General features: G+C 53.1%; 1 protein-coding gene across 7 annotated transcripts in view; it reads left to right on the plus strand.

Annotated features, from left to right (window-relative positions):
* Positions 1–17,460, plus strand: part of SHANK2 (SH3 and multiple ankyrin repeat domains 2) — a 662,741-nt gene that overhangs the window by 316,681 nt on the left and 328,600 nt on the right. For all 7 annotated transcript variants that reach the window (XM_037998869.2, XM_073008675.1, XM_073008685.1 and 4 more), the window contains 2 exons: positions 4,078–4,247; positions 16,450–16,563. In XM_037998869.2, coding sequence (XP_037854797.1) covers positions 4,078–4,247; positions 16,450–16,563 — 284 coding nt within the window. The remainder of the gene's footprint in view (positions 1–4,077; positions 4,248–16,449; positions 16,564–17,460) is intronic.

Consider the following 17,460-nt stretch of genomic DNA (forward strand, 5'->3'; position numbering starts at 1 on the left):
TGCGACTCCTGCTCTGTGGCTCACCCTCTGCCCTGCCCCAGCTACTGTCAGCCCTGTCCATCTGATTTTTCCTCCAGACTTTGACCCACCCTTTCCCCTCAGGAGGAAGCCCATGTGCCTCACCTTGCTCCCCCTGGAGTCCACCTATCCGGGTGCTTGGGGACTGATCCTGGGGCTGGGCTGACCTGACCTGCAGCCACTCCACCTGCTCAAGAGCATCCATGCCGCCCGGGGACACCAGGGCCACATGTGACCCCATCTCCAGGACTAACCTTCAGTCCTGATGGGGCCTAATGCATCCAGCTCCTCCAAGCGCCCATATCACACCCCCAGCCAGGACAAGGGGGTTGAGATGATGTCAGCATAGCCCTGTGTTCTGGCTGCTGCCCGTCCAGCCTGGATGATGGTCAATGCAGAGACAGTGACTGCCCTCGGAGCTGCAGTGGGGCTGAGAACTGAGCTTCTCATCTGCATTTTCTCATGTATGCTCCCAGCAACCACAGGGGGTGGGGATTCCCCCCACCCTCTACCACCTATTTTACAAATAAGAAAATTAAGGCTCAGAGAGGTAAAGTGACTCACTGAAGGTCACACAGCTGGGGCAGATCAGCCTGGGAGTGACGGGAGGTTCAGGCCGTCCACAGAGCCCATGATGGCCACTGGCCTTGCCGGCTTCATCACTCGGGGCAGATGTGGGCAGGTGCATTAAGGGAAGTTCAAGGAGAGGAGGAATTCTGACCCTGGGGTGCTATATTCTCCCAGAGTCCCCTTGGTTGCCGGGATTCTCCTCCCCACATCCCTGCTGGCCTGGGAGCCAGAGACGAGACAGCTGTGAGATGCTCAGTGCCTGCAGTGCAGGCTCCCATCCCTCCCAGCTCTGGGTCCTGCGCCAGTCCAGCCCTGAGTCAGGCTGAGCTGAATGAATGCGTCTGAGTGCTGGTGCACGTGCAGACGGCTGGGAAGGCTGGCAGGGAAGCCTCTCAGATGGGGGCCTGGCCCAGCACTGCTGTTGCGTTTCTCAGCTCCCCTTGCAGAGCAGGAAGTGCCCAGTGTCCTTTTCCTCTGCTCCCTGGTGGCTCACTGAGCTATGCCTTTGGACAAAAGGAGGCCACCAAACTTGGCTTTTGCAGGAGTTCCTGCTCCAGGAACTCCTGGGGTGTTTGGGGATAAATGATGTCCATCGATGGGGAACAGTGGTCCTTTGGAATTCTCCAGGCTGTGCACATCGATGTGCTGCTGTGCCACACCGTGCCTGGTGGGCTCCATCTTGTGCCCAGGTGCGTGGCAGTGACAGCACACCTGTGCCCCCAGGAGTCTGTGACTGCCACATTTGTGGCTGTGACTTGGGGGAGGAATGACATCCTAGGGACAGGGGACAGGGAAGTCCTAGCTGCCTGCAGCCTCCCCCATCTCTCAGTGTCCTCAGAGCCCAGGTAAGCATCCAAGACGCCCACCTGTTCCAGAAGAGGCCAGTGTCCTGCCCTGTCTCAGCTCCCCATGGTTTCAGGACAAATCTGAGATTTGGAGTCAGGCAGACAGACTGAGCGTTGAGGCCCAGTCTACTCCCTACAGAGTCATCGGAGTACATGGAGCCCTGGCTCCTCAAACACACTGACATGGGTAAGGTCCCTGTGACCAGATCTCACCATCCTAATGCTGAGAGAAGGAGTAAGAAGCAGAGCTAAATACAGCCCCGTTGCCCTTTTGTAATTTTATACAAGCACAGAGCAAACTCTAAGGCAATTCTCAGGGACACATGTGTCCGGTGATTACAGTAGTGAAGGCACATGATGAGGGGGAGGTTCACATTAAGTGCCAAAAGAGGCTAGTCACATCCGCTTCTAGAACTTCCCTACAAGCCCTTTTCGCATGGGTCCCTGTGTGCATGGGTCCTTCCTCCCTGTCCTCATAGAAAGGTCGATGCTGCCTCCATCGCCTCAGAGGCCACAGCACCTAAAGTTTGGGAAGGGAACCATGGTCAGAGACCACTCGCTTCCCTTGGCCAGCGCCCTATTGGAGGGTGCCAGCTGCAGGTGGACGCTTTCCCTGTCTTTCTGAGCATGTGCCTGGGAGGGCCGTCCTGAAATCCTGGCCAGCTTCTTCCTGTGGATGCGTTTGTTTCTAAGGACTCCCATCCTGGCCACGGTGCAGGTGCATCTCAGAGTACTTTGTGCAGCATGTCCTGTCTCTGGTCCCTGTTAAGGTGTGTCTCACTGTCGGGTGTAGAAGTCAGGTTGAAAACATAGCTCTGTGCAAAATCAGTGACATACAGCAAGAACGGATATTCGTTCCTCTTGTGTGTTTCACTGGGGACGCTGGGAACCGCACTGAGAGAACCGAGGTCATGAGCGATTTTGATGGAAGGTCCTGGGTGCTTCCTCGCCCGGTGTGACTGACACTCACAGGGAGGTGGATAAAATATCAGACACCCAGGGCCTTCCTGGATCTCTTTCTCCCCCTGAGTCTCTTTGGGTTTTTTTGTTTTTGTTTTTTTGAGACAGGATCTCACTCTGTCACCCAGGCTGGAGTGCAGTGGTGCAGTCATGGCTCACTGCAGCCTCGACCTCCTGGCCACAAGTGATTCTCCCGCCTGAGCCTCCCAAGTAGCGAGAACCACAAATGCAATGCACACCACCATGCCTGGCCAATTTTTGTTTGTTTGTTTGTTTGTTTTTGTTTTGTAGAAATGAGGTTTTGTCATGTTGCCCAGGCTAGTCTTTTTAAAAATAGTGGCAAAATGGGCCAGGTGTGGTGGCTCACGCCTGTAACTTCAGCACTTTGGGAGGCCGAGGTGGGCAGATCATTTGAGGCCAGAAGTTTGAGACCAGGCTGGCCAACATGGTGAAACCCCGTCTCTACTAAAAGTACAAAAATTAGCGGGGCGTGGTGGCGGGCGCCTGTAGTCCCAGCTACTCAGGAGGCTGAGGCAGGAGGATCGTTTGAACCCAGGAGGCGGAGATTGCAGTGAACCGAGATCACGCCATTGCACTCCACCCTGGGTGACAGAGCAAGACTTTGTCTCAAAAAAAATTTAAAAATGAAGTAAAATAGTGGCAAAGTATATGTAACATGTAGTTTACCACCTTAGAACCATTTTGAAGTGCACAGTCCAGTGGCATTGAGTGGAATACATTTGAGTGCTGTGCAGTCATCACCACCAGCCATCTCCAGAACCTTCTCATCTCGTGAAACCAAAACTGTGTCCCCATTGAACCCTCACTCCCCATTCTCTCCACCAGCCCCCAGCACCCCCGGCACCCCCCATTCTACTTTCCATTTCCATGAATCTGACGGCTCTCGGGCCCTCGCATGGCTGGGATCACACAGTCTGTGTTCTATTGTGTCTGGCATATCTCACTGAGCAGTGTCCCCAAGGTTCACCCATGGTGTAGCCTGTGTCAGAATTTACTTCCTTTTTTCTTTTTTGGATACAGAATCTCACTCTGTCACCCAGGCTGGAGTGCAATGGTGTGATCTTGGCTCACTGCAACCTCCACCTCCCGGGTTCAAGTGATTCTCCTGCCTCAGCCTCTCCAGTAGCTGGGATTACTTGTGCCCACCACATTCAGCTAGTGTTTGAATTTTTAGTAAAGACGAGGTTTCACCATGTTGGCCATGCTGGTCCCGAACTCCCGAACTCCGCCCACCTTGGCCTCTCAAAGTGCTGGGATTACAGGTGTGAGCCACCACGCCCGGCCCAGAGTTTACTTCCTGATGGAGGCTAAACGGCGTTCCATTGTGTGTTTGGACCACCCCGTGTCTCTCCATTATTCTGTGGAGGGACCCTTGGGCTGCTGTGAACGGTGCCCTGTGGACGCGGGTGTGCAGATGTCTCCCCGAGTGGCTGCTGTCTATCCGTGCGGGGCAGACCCGTGAGTGGGATTGCTGGATCTGCCTGCATCTCTGACCACAGTGCTGCCCCAGCCCGTTCCTGTCTTCCTCACTGTCTGGCGTCAGGAGTTCTCACGTGGCCGGCCGAGGCACAGTGTGTGTTGAATGGCGTGGCTGTGGTTCTTGGAGGGTAGCTTGTGACCTCGTGACTCTGTTCTCTCTCTCTGCCCCTCTTGCCTGGTCCAGGTCGCCTTTTGCTGCTGGTGCCAACAAGGACTCACTCTCGGCCTTCGAGTACCCGGGGCCCAAGCGGAAGCTCTACAGTGCCGTGCCCGGGAGGCTCTTCGTCGCCGTCAAGCCATACCAACCCCAAGTCGACGGCGAGATCCCCCTTCACCGTGGCGACAGGGTCAAAGGTCAGTGTCTGCTAGTTGTCCTCTGCTCCTGGAGTGAGATCAGGCTGGGGCCCTTCAGCCGGCCTGCCGTGGGGACGATGTCCAAGGCACTGCTTCTCCATGGAAAGTACAGACCCCTGGAAGGGCAGGAATGGGGAACAGAGTGACGTTCCCAGATCCTTTCCCTCACTCTCCAGGAAGCTGCTGCGGCATCCTCAGTGCTGGGTCTCAGGGATCGATGAGGACATGCCCATCGGGAATGAGATTCCACTTGAGAAGTGCAGTGGGGGAGCCAGATGAGGGCGTTGAAGAGCAGAACTCCTTTCCATCTGGAATCCCCTAAGTCTGAAGTGTCAGGGCGGGCCCTGGCATGGGTCAGCTTTGGGGTCTCCAGGTAGATGGTCTGGTGTGACCTGAGGCCTGGGGCCTGCAGTGTTCAAAGGAAGGAAGTCTACCAGCTTGGAAGGAAGGATTCTCAAAGTAGAATCCTGGGAACCAGCGTTGAGAAGCCTCTGGGGGGCCATTGTCAACACCGGGTCAAGGGGTTAGACGTTGTTCCTGGGGTACTGGGGAGCCAGCGATAGTTTCTGCCCAGGGGAAATCAGGTGTGTGAGGCACTGCAGGAAGATAAAAGTAGGGTTGGAGGGAAGTTGGCAGTGGTGGCATCTGAGGCACGCAGCAGAAGCAACATGGCAAGTGTGGGCTGCAGGGGTTGTGTGGGGTGGTAGGAACTCACTGGGTGGAGCAAGAGAGGCCCAGCACACGTGGCTAGCACACCCAGGCCCTGCTGTTGGAGGGCAGGCTTCCAGAAGATGCGTGGCACTGGTGGAAGGTGTGGCCCTTAGGGGTCAGTAGGCCGGGTTCAAATCCCGCCTTCCTCAGCTGGCTGCCGCCTGGCCCCCAGCAGGTAATTGACTCAGTTCCTTTCTCCGCGCTGCACACTGATCAGGTCAGCTTGACCTGGGTTACTGGAACATTCTAATGACGGCAGAGTCCCGCCCTCATGCCTGATGGCTGGTGTTCCTGCTGCACACATATTTCATCATTTGATAGCATCAAACAAGTCCCTGGAGCTCTATTCATTTTTTTCAGTTATTTTTCTTGACATTAGATCATTTCTATTGGTTATTGTTTAAGTTCACTTACCGTTTCCTTTGAAATGTCCCTTTAGCTGTTAAGTCCATCTTTTGAGTTTTATAATTTCAGAAATTATGTTTGCTAGCTTTTCCAGGTATCTATTTTTATTGTTGCCTTTTATTTGCCAAGACCTCCTATTACTCTGTTGAGTTTTTTTATTCATTAAAAACTTGTTTTAGGGCCGGGCGCGGTGGCTCAAGCCTGTAATCCCAGCACTTTGGGAGGCTGAGACGGGCAGATCACAAGGTCAGGAGATCAATACTGGCTAACATGGTGAAACCCCGTCTCTACTAAAAAATACAAAAAATTAGCCGGGCGAGGTGGCGGGCGCCTGTAGTCCCAGCTACTCAGGAGGCTGAGGCAGGAGAATGGCGTAAACCCGGGAGGCGGAGCTTGCAGTGAGCTGAGATCCGGCCACTGCACTCCAGCCTGGGCGACAGAGCGAGACTCCATCTCAAAAAAAAAAAAACCAAAAAAAAAAAACTTGTTTTTTGGCCGGGCGCGGTGGCTCAAGCCTGTAATCCCAGCACTTTGGGAGGCTGAGGCAGACGGATCACGAGGTCAGGAGATCGAGACCATCCTGGCTAACACAGTGAAACCCCGTCTCTACTAAAAAATACAAAAAACTAGCCGGGCGTGGTGGCGGGCGCCTGTAGTCCCAGCTACTCGGGAGGCTGAGGCAGGAGAATGGCGTAAACCCAGGAGGCGGAGCTTGCAGTGAGCTGAGATCCGGCCACTGCACTCCAGCCTGGGCGACAGAGCAAGACTCCGTCTCAAAAAAAAAAGAAAAAAAAAAACTTGTTTTTTTGTTTTGTTTTTACAACATTGTAGATTGGTAATTGTCACTTTGAAATCCCTCACACTTACCCCATCAACTTGGCTGTCTCTCTGAGGACCAGTGCTGAGAGCCACCTTCCCTCCTCCCCACTGAGGCCAGCCCCGAGATGTCGGGTGATAGGGATGTCAAGGCCCCGCAGGTGGGGAGCAAGAGGGGCAATCTGTGCAGGGATCAGTGCCAATGCTGGCCTTGTTAGCAACCCCGTTCTAGGAAGTGAGAGCCGAGGTTCCTAGTTAGAGAATGTTTTCTGACCAGTCTGCACACTCAGGGCCACCCCCTAGGCCCAAGTGGGAGCCAAGGAGATTCACTGTCCCTCTAGAGCAGGAAGAGATACATGGTCCTCCTGTCCAGGCCTGTCCCCGTTGTAGAAAGGAGAAGCCTGGGGCTCAGGGGTTGGAGGGTGGGAGCTGCTCCTCTGTGAGTCCTGCTTGGAGCTCACTGATGCCCAGGGAGGAGGCTGGGGTGCGGCTGGCAGTTCCTGTAGGGCAGCCAGGTTAGTCCTGGACTTGCAAAGGGGCAGAGAGGCCTGTGAAGATGACCCTGGAGCCTGGGGCTGGGCATCTGTGGACTCACTAAGACATACCGACCCATGCTGCAGGAGGGGCAGAGCAGGAGACAGGCTCCCATGCTGTGAACTTGGCGGCATCCCCAGTCACCCAGACATAGAACAGAGGCCCGTGGGAGTGAGCACTGAACAGCTGAGAGTTCCTCGGAAGGGACCCTGAGTTTGCAGCATGGATGAGCAGGAGGTCAAGGGAGAGGGGGAGCCAGCGATGAGCCCATCAGTGGGCCCGAGTCTCCCACAGGCCAGCAGTGGTAGGCAGACTTGATGACCCAGGACTCGCAGGGGTTGTGGAACATGGCAGGCGAATCCACATCTCACACCTTGATTCCCAGCAGCTCTGGTGGCCTTCAACTGTCCAACTCCCTGGGTTTGATAGAATGATCCAACAAAGAAAAGAAGGGAGGTCACGTGACTCCTGTCCAGGCCCCAGGACTGGACCTCCTTGGCCCCTCTGTCCCTCCCCAGCACACTGGAGCCCAGCAGCACCTCCTCAAACACGATCAGACGGGAACCCGCCCCTCGCAGGAGTGTGGGGCGTGTGGGGAGCTGGGCCTGTCTCCCAGGGAGAACAGAAATGACAGAGCTTGGTTCCAAAACTCACACTTCAAAGGATCGATGGCAAAGGACTGCTGTTCTGAAAAGAGATTCGAGTGGGCCGCGCAGGCCATTTGCACACAATTGGCGCAGAGCCCCTTCCTGCTGCCAGCGGCACCGCTCTTCCTTCCTGCCGAGCTGTCGGTGCCTCCCCCCCTTCACGGGGTGGCCCGCGCATCCTTGCTGCCTGCATGGCAGTGCTTAGAGGCGGGCGGGTCGAGCTGATCCACTGCCTGCAGAGCCCAGGCCCTTTGGAGGAATTCTGTCCCCTTGACATCAAGGGAACAACCATTGTGGGCAGGAAACCCAGCTGCCTGGTGGGCAGGGGCAGGTCTGGGAGGGTTTCCAGAGAAACCAAACTCATTTTTTGCAGTGGAAGTCGGGCCCGGGTAGCAGGCAGGCAGGGTGGCTGTGACGGGTCCCAGGGTGGCCCTGGGGTCCTGCTGATAACATTGCTGCTCTTGGCTCTTTCAGAAGGCTAATTTACATCTCTTCCATTCAGTTCCATTTGGGAAGGGGTGGACGTTCCCAGTAGACAGTTGGATACCACGTACCTGGGAAAACATACCCAGCATTTTTCTCCTAAAATAAGGGGTGCCCAAGAATAGGCACATGTTCTGTGGTATATACATGTGGTATATACATGAATAGGTATATACATGTTCTGATTCCCCCACTGACCCTCCTTTTTTTTCTTTCTTTTCTTTTTTTTAATTCAAGGGCTCTTCTTTGTCCTTCACTGTGCCTGGCACATTCTTCCCTCCACCCCTAATAGTTCTTTATGTGAGATCTGGCATCAGGCACCTGAGCCAGAGGCCTGTCCAAGCTGTGTACCCTGAGCCAGAGCCCTGTCCAAGCTGTGTACCTGGGTGCAGTTTCTGAGCCTCTCTTCCCAAAGTGCCTGCATCCGAGACATGAGGGGAGTTTGTTAAATGTGCAGATCTCCTGACCATCCATCCCTACATCTGTAGAATTGTGTCTCCAAGGACACAGCCTAGGAATCTGAATAGTTAACGAGCTCCTCAGGTGATTTTGCAGCATTCCTGACTGTGACGGATTGTAGACCCTCTGCAGGCAGGACTGTTTTCTTCTTGTTTCCCAAGCATGTGACACAGCGCTTGGAATGGGACAGATGATGGATGGATGAAATGGCTGGATGGGTGGGTGGGTGGGTGGGTGGGTGGACGGATGAGCAGGCGTGCAGGCAGATGGACGATGGGCAGGCGTGCAGGCAGATGGACAGATGGATGGACGGATGGATGGAGAGGCAGATGGATAGGCAGATGGGTGGGTGGATAGGCAGATGAATTGATGAATGGGTGGACAGGTGGATAGATGAATGGGTAGATGGATAGATGGATGGGTGGATGGGTAGATGGGAAGATGGATGAATCGGTGGGTGGGTGGGTGGATGGATGGATGAATGGATAGATCAATGGAAGGGTAGATGGGAAGATGGATGAATGTGTGGATGGATGGATGGATGGATGGATGGATAGATGGATGGATAGATGGGTAGATAGATGAATGGGTAGATAGATAGATGAATGGATGGATAGGTAGATGGATAGATGGATGGATGGATGGATGGATGGATGGATGGATGGATGGATGGATGGATGGATGGTTGGATGGGTAGACTGGAAGATGGATGAATGGGTAGATGGATAGATGGATGGATGGGTAGATGGATAGATGGATGGATGGGTAGATGGATCAATGGGTGGATGGGTAGGTGGGAAGATGGATGAATGGGTGGGTGGGTGGATGGATGGATTCATGGATGGATAGATGGATGGATGGGTGGATGGGCAGATGGAAAGATGGATGAATGGATAGATGGATGGATAGGCTGATGGATAGATGGGTGGATGAGTAGATGGGAAGATAGATGAATGGGTGAGTGGATGGATGGATGGGTGGGTGAGTAGATGTGAAGTTAGGTGAATGGTTAGATGGATGGATGGATGGGTAGATGGGAAGATGGATGAATGGGTAAATGGATGGATGGATGGGTGGATGGATGGATGGGTAAATGGATGGATGGGTGGAAATGTGGTTGAGTTTGATGGGTGGATGGATGGGTAGATGGATGGATGGGTGGGTGGGTAGATGGGAAATTGGATGAATGGGTAGATGGATAGATGGATGGATGGGTAGATGGATGGATGGGTGGATGGGTAAATGGGAAGATAGATGAATGGGTGGGTAGGTGGGTGGGTGGGTGGATGGGCAGATGGATGGATGGGCAGATGGATGGATGGGTGGATGGATGGATGGATGGATGGATGGATGGATGGATGGATGGATGGGTAAATGGATGGATGGGTGGAAATGTGGTTGAATTTGATGGGTGGATGAATGGGTAGATGGATGAATGGGTGGATGGGTAGATGGGAAATTGGATGAATGGGTAGATGGATAGATGGATGGATGGGTAGATGGATGGATGGGTGAATGGGTAAATGGAAAGATAAATGAATGGGTGGGTAGGTGGGTAGGTGGGTGGGTAGATGGGAAATTGGATGAATGGGTAGATGGATAGATGGATGGATGGGTAGATGGATGGATGGATGGGTGAATGGGTAAATGGGAAGATAAATGAATGGGTGGGTAGGTGGGTGGGTGGGTGGATGGGCAGATGGATGGATGGATGGATGGATGGATGGATGGATGGATGGATGGGTAAATGGATGGATGGGTGGAAATGTGGTTGAGTTTGATGGGTGGATGAGTGAGTGGATGGATGGGTAGATGGATGGGTGGGTGGGTGAGTAGATGGGAAATTGGATGAATGGGTAGATGGATAGATGGATGGATGGGTAGATGGATGGATGGGTGGATGGGTAAATGGAAAGATAAATGAATGGGTGGGTAGGTGGGTAGGTGGGTGGGTAGATGGGAAATTGGATGAATGGGTAGATGGATGGATGGGTGAATGGGTAAATGGGAAGATAAATGAATGGGTGGGTAGGTGGGTGGGTGGGTGGATGGGCAGATGGATGGATGGATGGATGGATGGGTAAATGGATGGATGGGTGGAAATGTGGTTGAGTTTGATGGGTGGATGAGTGAGTGGATGGATGGGTAGATGGATGGATGGATGGATAAATGGATAGATGGGTAGATAGATGAATGGGTAGATGGATGGATGGACAGGTAGATGGATAGATGGATGGATAGATGGATGGATGGGTAGATGGATGAATGGGTGGGGATGGGTAGGTGGGAAGATGAATGAATGGGTGGGTGGATGGATGGATGGGTGGATGGGCAGATGGAAAGATGGATGAATGGATAGATGGATGGATGGGCTGATGGATAGACAGGCGGATGAGTAGATGGGAAGATAGATGAATGGATGGGTGGATGGATGGATGGGTGGGTGAGTAGATGTGAAGTTAGGTGAATAGATGGATGGATGGATGGGTAGATGGATGGATGGATGGGTAGATGGGAAGATGGATGAATGGGTAAATGAATGGATAGATGAATGGATGGGTAGATGGATGGGTGGGTGGGTGGATAGATGGGAAATTGGATGAATGGGTAGATGGATAGATGGATGGATGGGTAGATGGATGGATGGGTGGGTGGGTAAATGGGAAGATAGATGAATGGGTGGGTAGGTGGGTGGGCGGATGGATGGATGGATGGATGGATGGATGGATGGATGGATGGGTAAATGGATGGATGGGTGGAAATGTGGTTGAGTTTGATGGGTGGATGGATGGGTAGATGGATGGATGGGTGGGTGGGTAGATGGGAAATTGGATGAATGGGTAGATGGATAGATGGATGGATGGGTAGATGGATGGATGGGTGGATGGGTAAATGGGAAGATAGACGAATGGGTGGGTGGGTGGGTGGATGGATGGATGGATGGATGGATGGATGGAGGGTGGAAATGTGGTTGAGTTTGATGGGTGGATGGGTTATGGATGGAGGGGTAGATGGATGGATGGGTAGGTGGGAGGATGAATGGATGGATGGATGGATGGATGGATGGATGGATGGATGGATGGGTGGATGGATGGATGGGTAGGTGGGAGGATGGATGGATGGATGGATGCATGCATGGTCGAGTTTGGTAAGTGGATGAATGAATGGGTAGTTGGATAGGTGGTGAGTGAATGAGTGCATGGCAGCATGGAAGAATGACAGAGCTTTCTAAACAGCAGTGTGTGTTTTGTCCTATACTCTCACCTCCATGCTTCCATCCTGGTTTTCCTCTGCTCAGAAAGCAGCTATCCCTGTGTTTTCCCGTCAGCTCCTCCTTCAGGATTCGGCTGCCATGTCCCTTCCTCTGGGAGTGTGCCCGCCCCCACCTGCCATGCTCCATCTCTACTTTTTGGCTCAGGCCACACAGGCCTCTGATGCAGAGTGTAGCACAGTGAGCATGGTTCATTTAACAGATGCACAATGAACCCCTGAGGGTTCCTGGCCATGGATGAGGCCAAGGGAAACAATGATGATTGACCCTGCTTGCTGGAAGCCCCCATTCTGGCAAGTAAAAAACAAAACCCACGACATCACATTGCCAATGCTGGGGGGTGGGGGCATGTGGGATGCCCACGTTTTTGCTCTGTGATATTAGGTGGTGGACAGTGAGGCCATCCTCCTCTTCTGAAGCTCCTCCAGGTGTTTGCCCCAACTCCTGCACCATCTTTGTGACCCCAGAGCCCAGCACAGTCCCTGGCCCAAGTAAGTCCTGGGTCAATTTAAGCAGAAGGATATTCGTATTCAAGAACACCATGCATGGCTTGAAAGTAAAGATGGCCCAGAGGTACATTAGAAACCAGGGAGTTGGATACAGAACAGGAGAAATGCTGGGTCTCAGCTCCTCCCTCCTCCGCAGTGACCTGGCGGGTTTCTGTACCCAGGCTGGGGTCGAGGGGAAGAAGGTGGAGCGTAGCAGTGGGGTCGGAGCCACCCCTGCCCCAGCTCATCCAGTACAGGGAATCACTGCTGCTTTCCAGTTTGCAAGAGAGCTGCTGAGGCAGGGAGCAGCCCACTGTGGTGGCCGTGGTGAGGATGGCAGGGCTGGCCCTTCTCCAACCAGCTGATGCCCACTGTGGCCTCAGGGAGCATTTGGGGCCCATAGAGAGATCTGCAGTTGGTTCTCACAGGTGCCTTAAAGCCTCTGTGTTGGAGCAGACATGATGTTGAGGATGGATCTTCCTTCTAGCCAGGTTTCCCAGGGCTCCCAGCCATGTTGTATATGCCCCTCCCCGTGTCCTCATGCCCTGGGTGCAATGCCTTCACCTGCTCTCCACCCACCATTCAAAGTGCTGCCTCTTCCTGCAGTGCTTGCCCGAGTCTCGCCGCACCCCCTCCTTTCTTCAGTAGTCTTCCTCCTGCCCCTTGGTTTGGCTGGAACCGTTCTCATCTGATCCTCAGTGGTAGAGTCAGTCCTATCACACCGTGGCTCCCCTGTAAGTCTGGGGCTCCAGGGACAGGGTCCTTGACAATTTTTCCAGCCGGAGCACCCAAGGGCAAGGCAGGACTCCAGACTCCAGAATTCACCTGGTTGCCTGGTCAGAATTCACTCTCAGAATTCACCCTATTGTTCTGCATGGAGGAGGTGGGGCCACAGAGAGCACAGGAGACCCCGGGATCCCTCAGCATCCCAGTGATGGGGCCAAGTCTCTGGCCTCCCAGCCCAGTGCTTGCTCTTGTACTGCTGGGTGGAGGGGACTTCCTCTTCTCCTCCACCTCTTCTTACCTGGGGTGTGGAATCTTTACTTTTGAATGAATTGCATCAGCAAACAATGGGGTAGCCAAGCCCAGCCCCTTCCTCACTATATGAGGAACACCCATTCCTACCTGGACGCAGATGTTCTGTCAGGGAGGCACTCAAGGCACAAACCCCTCTCTTGCTCCCCATTCTCTGGAGAGGACCAGCAGGTACCATTTGCACAACCAGAAACCCAGAAGTGGCCCCTCCTCCATTCCCCTGCACCCTCGGCCCAGATCCTGCTGTTTCTACGCCCCTGATGCGAAGGCTCCCCGTGCTGGGGGACCCCTCTCAGCACATCACCTGTGCCTCCTTGTACGAGCCTGCTAGAAACAGCCTTTCATATTTTTGGTTGGTCTTTTTTTTTTTTTTTTTTTTTTTTTTTGAGACGGAGTCTTGCTCTGTCTCCCAGGCTGGAGTGCAGTGGCCGGATCTCAGCTCACTGCAAGCTCCGCCTCCCCGGTTTACGCCATTCTCCTGCCTCAGCCTCCCGAGTACCTGGGACTACAGGCGCCCGCCACCTCGCCCAGCTAGTTTTTTTTATTATTTTTTTTTTTTGTATTTTTTAGTAGAGATGGGGTTTCACCGTGTTAGCCAGGATGGTCTTGATCTCCTGACCTTGTGATCCGCCCGTCTCGGCCTCCCAAAGTGCTGGGATTATAGGCGTGAGCCACCGCGCCCGGCCGGTTGGTCTTATAATAACGATAACACATCCCGAAGTGCATACTTGATAGAAATTAAATCTGGACCTAAAAGGCATGATTCTCCCAGAGAGGGAAGTTTGGAAGGAAAGTCAGGCAAGAGTGTTGAGTACTCATTCCACACTGGGCTCACGTGCCTCTGATTCACGCATAGCAACGCTTATGAGCTAGATAGCGTTGTCATGCTCTGATAAATGAGGAAACTGAGGCACAGAGCGACTGAGAAGTTTTCCCAAGTACCGCATAGCCAAGATGGGGCAGAGCTTCCGTGAAAGAAGATACCAGTCTCTACCTGTTCTGTTCCCTTCTCCCCAGGCCCATACAAAACAGCAGAATGACCTCACAGTCGTGAAGGAAGGAGAGCGTGGGTATCTTTGTGGGCATTGGCTCCTAGCGGCACAGCAACAAGTCCTTGGCCTCCCTTTGCAGCCCGGGGTACTGCTCTGGGATGACTCTCTCAGGTCCAGGGTTCTGCTGGGAAACTGGGGGGCATATCCCGGTCAGCTGGGCTGAGAGGAGCCCACAGGCCCCGCATCGAGTTTTGGAGGAGATGCTTCAGGCAGTGATGATTGTCCTGGTCACCTGGGATGCGGCTGATAGGTTTCAGTTAGGTCATTTCTTCAGGTTCTTAGGAACTTATAAAGTGGGGTTTTCAGTTCCATTAACTTTGAAAAATCATGGGCTGAGTGGTTCTCTGTCTGGCCCTTGAGTTAACATGAGGGCTAGAGAAAAACACTTCTGGGGCCATGATTCCTCTTTCAGCAGGTCTGGAGCCTTTGGATCCTGAGTAATTTAAAAGAAGGTAAAGATGTGGAGAGATCAGATTGTTTTCTCCTAAGTAAGATACAGACCGGCTCGGTGGCTCACCCCGGTAATCCCAAACAGTTTGGGAGGCGGAGGCAGGCAGATTGCTTGAGCTTAGGGGTTTGAAACCAGCCTGGGCAACATGGTGAGACCCTGTCTCTAAAAAAGTAATAATAATCAGTGAGGTGTAGTGGTACATGTCTGTCATCCCAGCTACTCAGGAGGCTGAGGTGGGAGGATCACTTAAGCCTGGGAGGTCAAGGCTGCAGTGAGCTGTGATGGCGCCACTGTACTTCAGCCTGGGTGACAAAGCAAGACTGCCTCTTAAAAAAAAAAAAAAAAAAAAAAAAAAAAAAAAAATCCTAAGATATAGATTTTCATTCCTCACTTTGCCACTGCAGGCTTTGCAAGCTTTATAACAGAAATAGTTATCACAATGGGGCCGTGGGGACCGGTGGGGTCCTTGTAACCTTCCCTCTACCCTCTAGTGTCATTGGGCTTATGTCCCCCAACCATGCTCAGCAGTTGAGTTTAAAAACAAACATGCTTTATTCTTCCAGCGGATATTCATTGAGGGTCTACTGTGCACCCAGCACACGGCCCGGGGAGGGGTGCCTGTGTCTGGACTCAGCAACTTCCACCCTGGCTGGGGTGGCCGTGTCTGTCCAGCGATGTACGTGGTCCCCAGGACAAGGTCTCCGTGTGGCCACCATCCCTTCTCTCCTGGGGAATTGGTTTCTTTCAACCGCAAGCCAGAAAGAAACCTGCAGTCCTTGCCAGCAACCACGTAATGAATAGCTTCCTGATTAATAAGCCAGCAGGCCGGTGCGCCAGGCCTCCAAGGGGCTGGTGCTGACTGTGTGAGGTTTTCAATGCAGTCCCTTCCATTTTAAGTGAAGATAATTCCATGTCCACACCATTGTCAGACGATTCGTGAGCTACTCACCCATTCACTGCTGTGATTTCTTTTTCTTTTTTTTCTTTTTTTTCTTTTTTTTTTTTTTTTGAGATGGAGTCTCACTCTGTCACCCAGGCTAGAGTGCAGTGGCACGATCTCGGCTCACTGCAACTTCCATCTTCCAGGTTCAAGTGATTCTCCTGCCTCAGCCTCCCGAGTAGCTGAGATTACAGGCACACGCCCCCATGCCCGGCTAATTTTTGTATTTTCAGTAGAGACAGGGTTTTGCTATGTTGGCCAGGCTGGTCTTCAACTTCTGACCTCAGATGGTCCACCCGCCTCGGTCCCCCAAAGTGCTGGGATTACAGGCATGAGCCACCACGCCCAGCCCTCTGCTGTGATTTCTCCTTCCCCCACACTTGTTTAAAAGATATAGACATAGCCGAGCAGGTGGATTTTCTTTCCTCTAGGCCTTCTGCCTCCAGTTCTTGCCCAGGTTAGGGGGGGAAGGTATGACATCATCATTTCCTCCCTGCTTTGTGGCAGTGCCCCCTGACTCCGCTTTTATATCTGAAATCGGTGGTGGTAAGGACAGCCAGGCACCACTGTCCCATCTCATGTGCAACACCGAGAGATGCTACAGGGCTGCCGTGCACATCCATTTGTATGATGTGGTGTCAAATACGTAAAGAGGCAAACATGTCAGCGCTTCATTCCTGTCTCATCACCTGAGGGGCAGAGGACACCTGTGGGCTGCAGTGGCGATGCCTCGACGCCTCTTAGCACTGTCAGCGCTGAAGGAAGTGCAGTCACACCAGAGCCACTTGCTCTGCCGGCCTGGTCAAGGATGCGCTGATTCTCCTGCCTCTGCCTAGCCCCCCTCGTCCTGTTCACCCTCAGGCCCTCCACGTCCCCCGTGCTAACGCCTCTCCCTTTTTGTCATCTCTAGTTCTGAGCATCGGCGAAGGGGGCTTCTGGGAAGGCAGCGCCCGCGGCCACATCGGATGGTTTCCGGCGGAGTGCGTGGAGGAGGTCCAGTGTAAGCCCAGGGACAGCCAGGCAGGTAAGGCAGGTGCTCGTGGCCGCCCACCCTTGGTCCCGCGGGCCCATCTCAGGCCCGTGGTCGCTGTTGTCCGTGGCAAGATTCGGCCATTGCGTCGTAGAAGGAAACTGAGTTGCAAATTCAGGACTTTCTAGATCTTTGGAAACAGGTTGGTTGCTTTCATTCCTCTGGGCTTCATCCAAACCAGAAATTCCTTACAAGATGGTGTGGAAGCTTTTAGTTAAAAGGCTGCTCAGTACACGTCCCAGAAAACTTGGACCGTATGTTCTAGCCGTCAGAGAAAGACTTTGGGGGGTTGATTAGATTTCTTTTTCGATCTCTTCTATCGATGGCATAAAACAGGCAGCTTCCCATGTGCAGGCGAGACGCTCCCGTGCCACCCTGAGAACACATAGCAAACGCCTCCGTAAAAACTGCTCGAAAGAGTTCAGTGTTCCGACGGGAAGCCATTCCAGCATCTCTCTTAGAACCTCCAGATATAGCACTTGCTGAAAATCGTTTCAAAATTGATTGCCAAGAGAATGAATTGATTAAAATGTGAAGAGGAGACCACTTATATAAAATGGTACCGAGCGTGTGTGTGTGTGTGTGTGTATATGTGTGTATATATATACATGAGAGTGGGGGGAGAGTGAAGCCTTAGTGTCTTATAAGAAGAAAGCAGTCTGCATGTGAACGGCGTCTGGCTTTTAGTAGAATCCCAGACTCACAGAATGTGTGTCAAGCAGCCACGGTCGCCGCGGCCACCAACCACGCACACCTTCTTGTGCGGAGCCCGCCGTCTCTGAGCTCTGCCCCAACGGGCCCACTGCCCTGTTTTTGAGGTTCCTAGTCTAGGGGCTCACTAGGTAGCCCTCCGCCGTCTGATCAGATCTACCAGGGCCAGGCAGGCCCTAC

This window comes from Chlorocebus sabaeus, chromosome 1, assembly GCF_047675955.1.
Source record: "Chlorocebus sabaeus isolate Y175 chromosome 1, mChlSab1.0.hap1, whole genome shotgun sequence".
In the NCBI taxonomy this organism is placed as follows: Eukaryota; Metazoa; Chordata; class Mammalia; order Primates; family Cercopithecidae; genus Chlorocebus; species Chlorocebus sabaeus.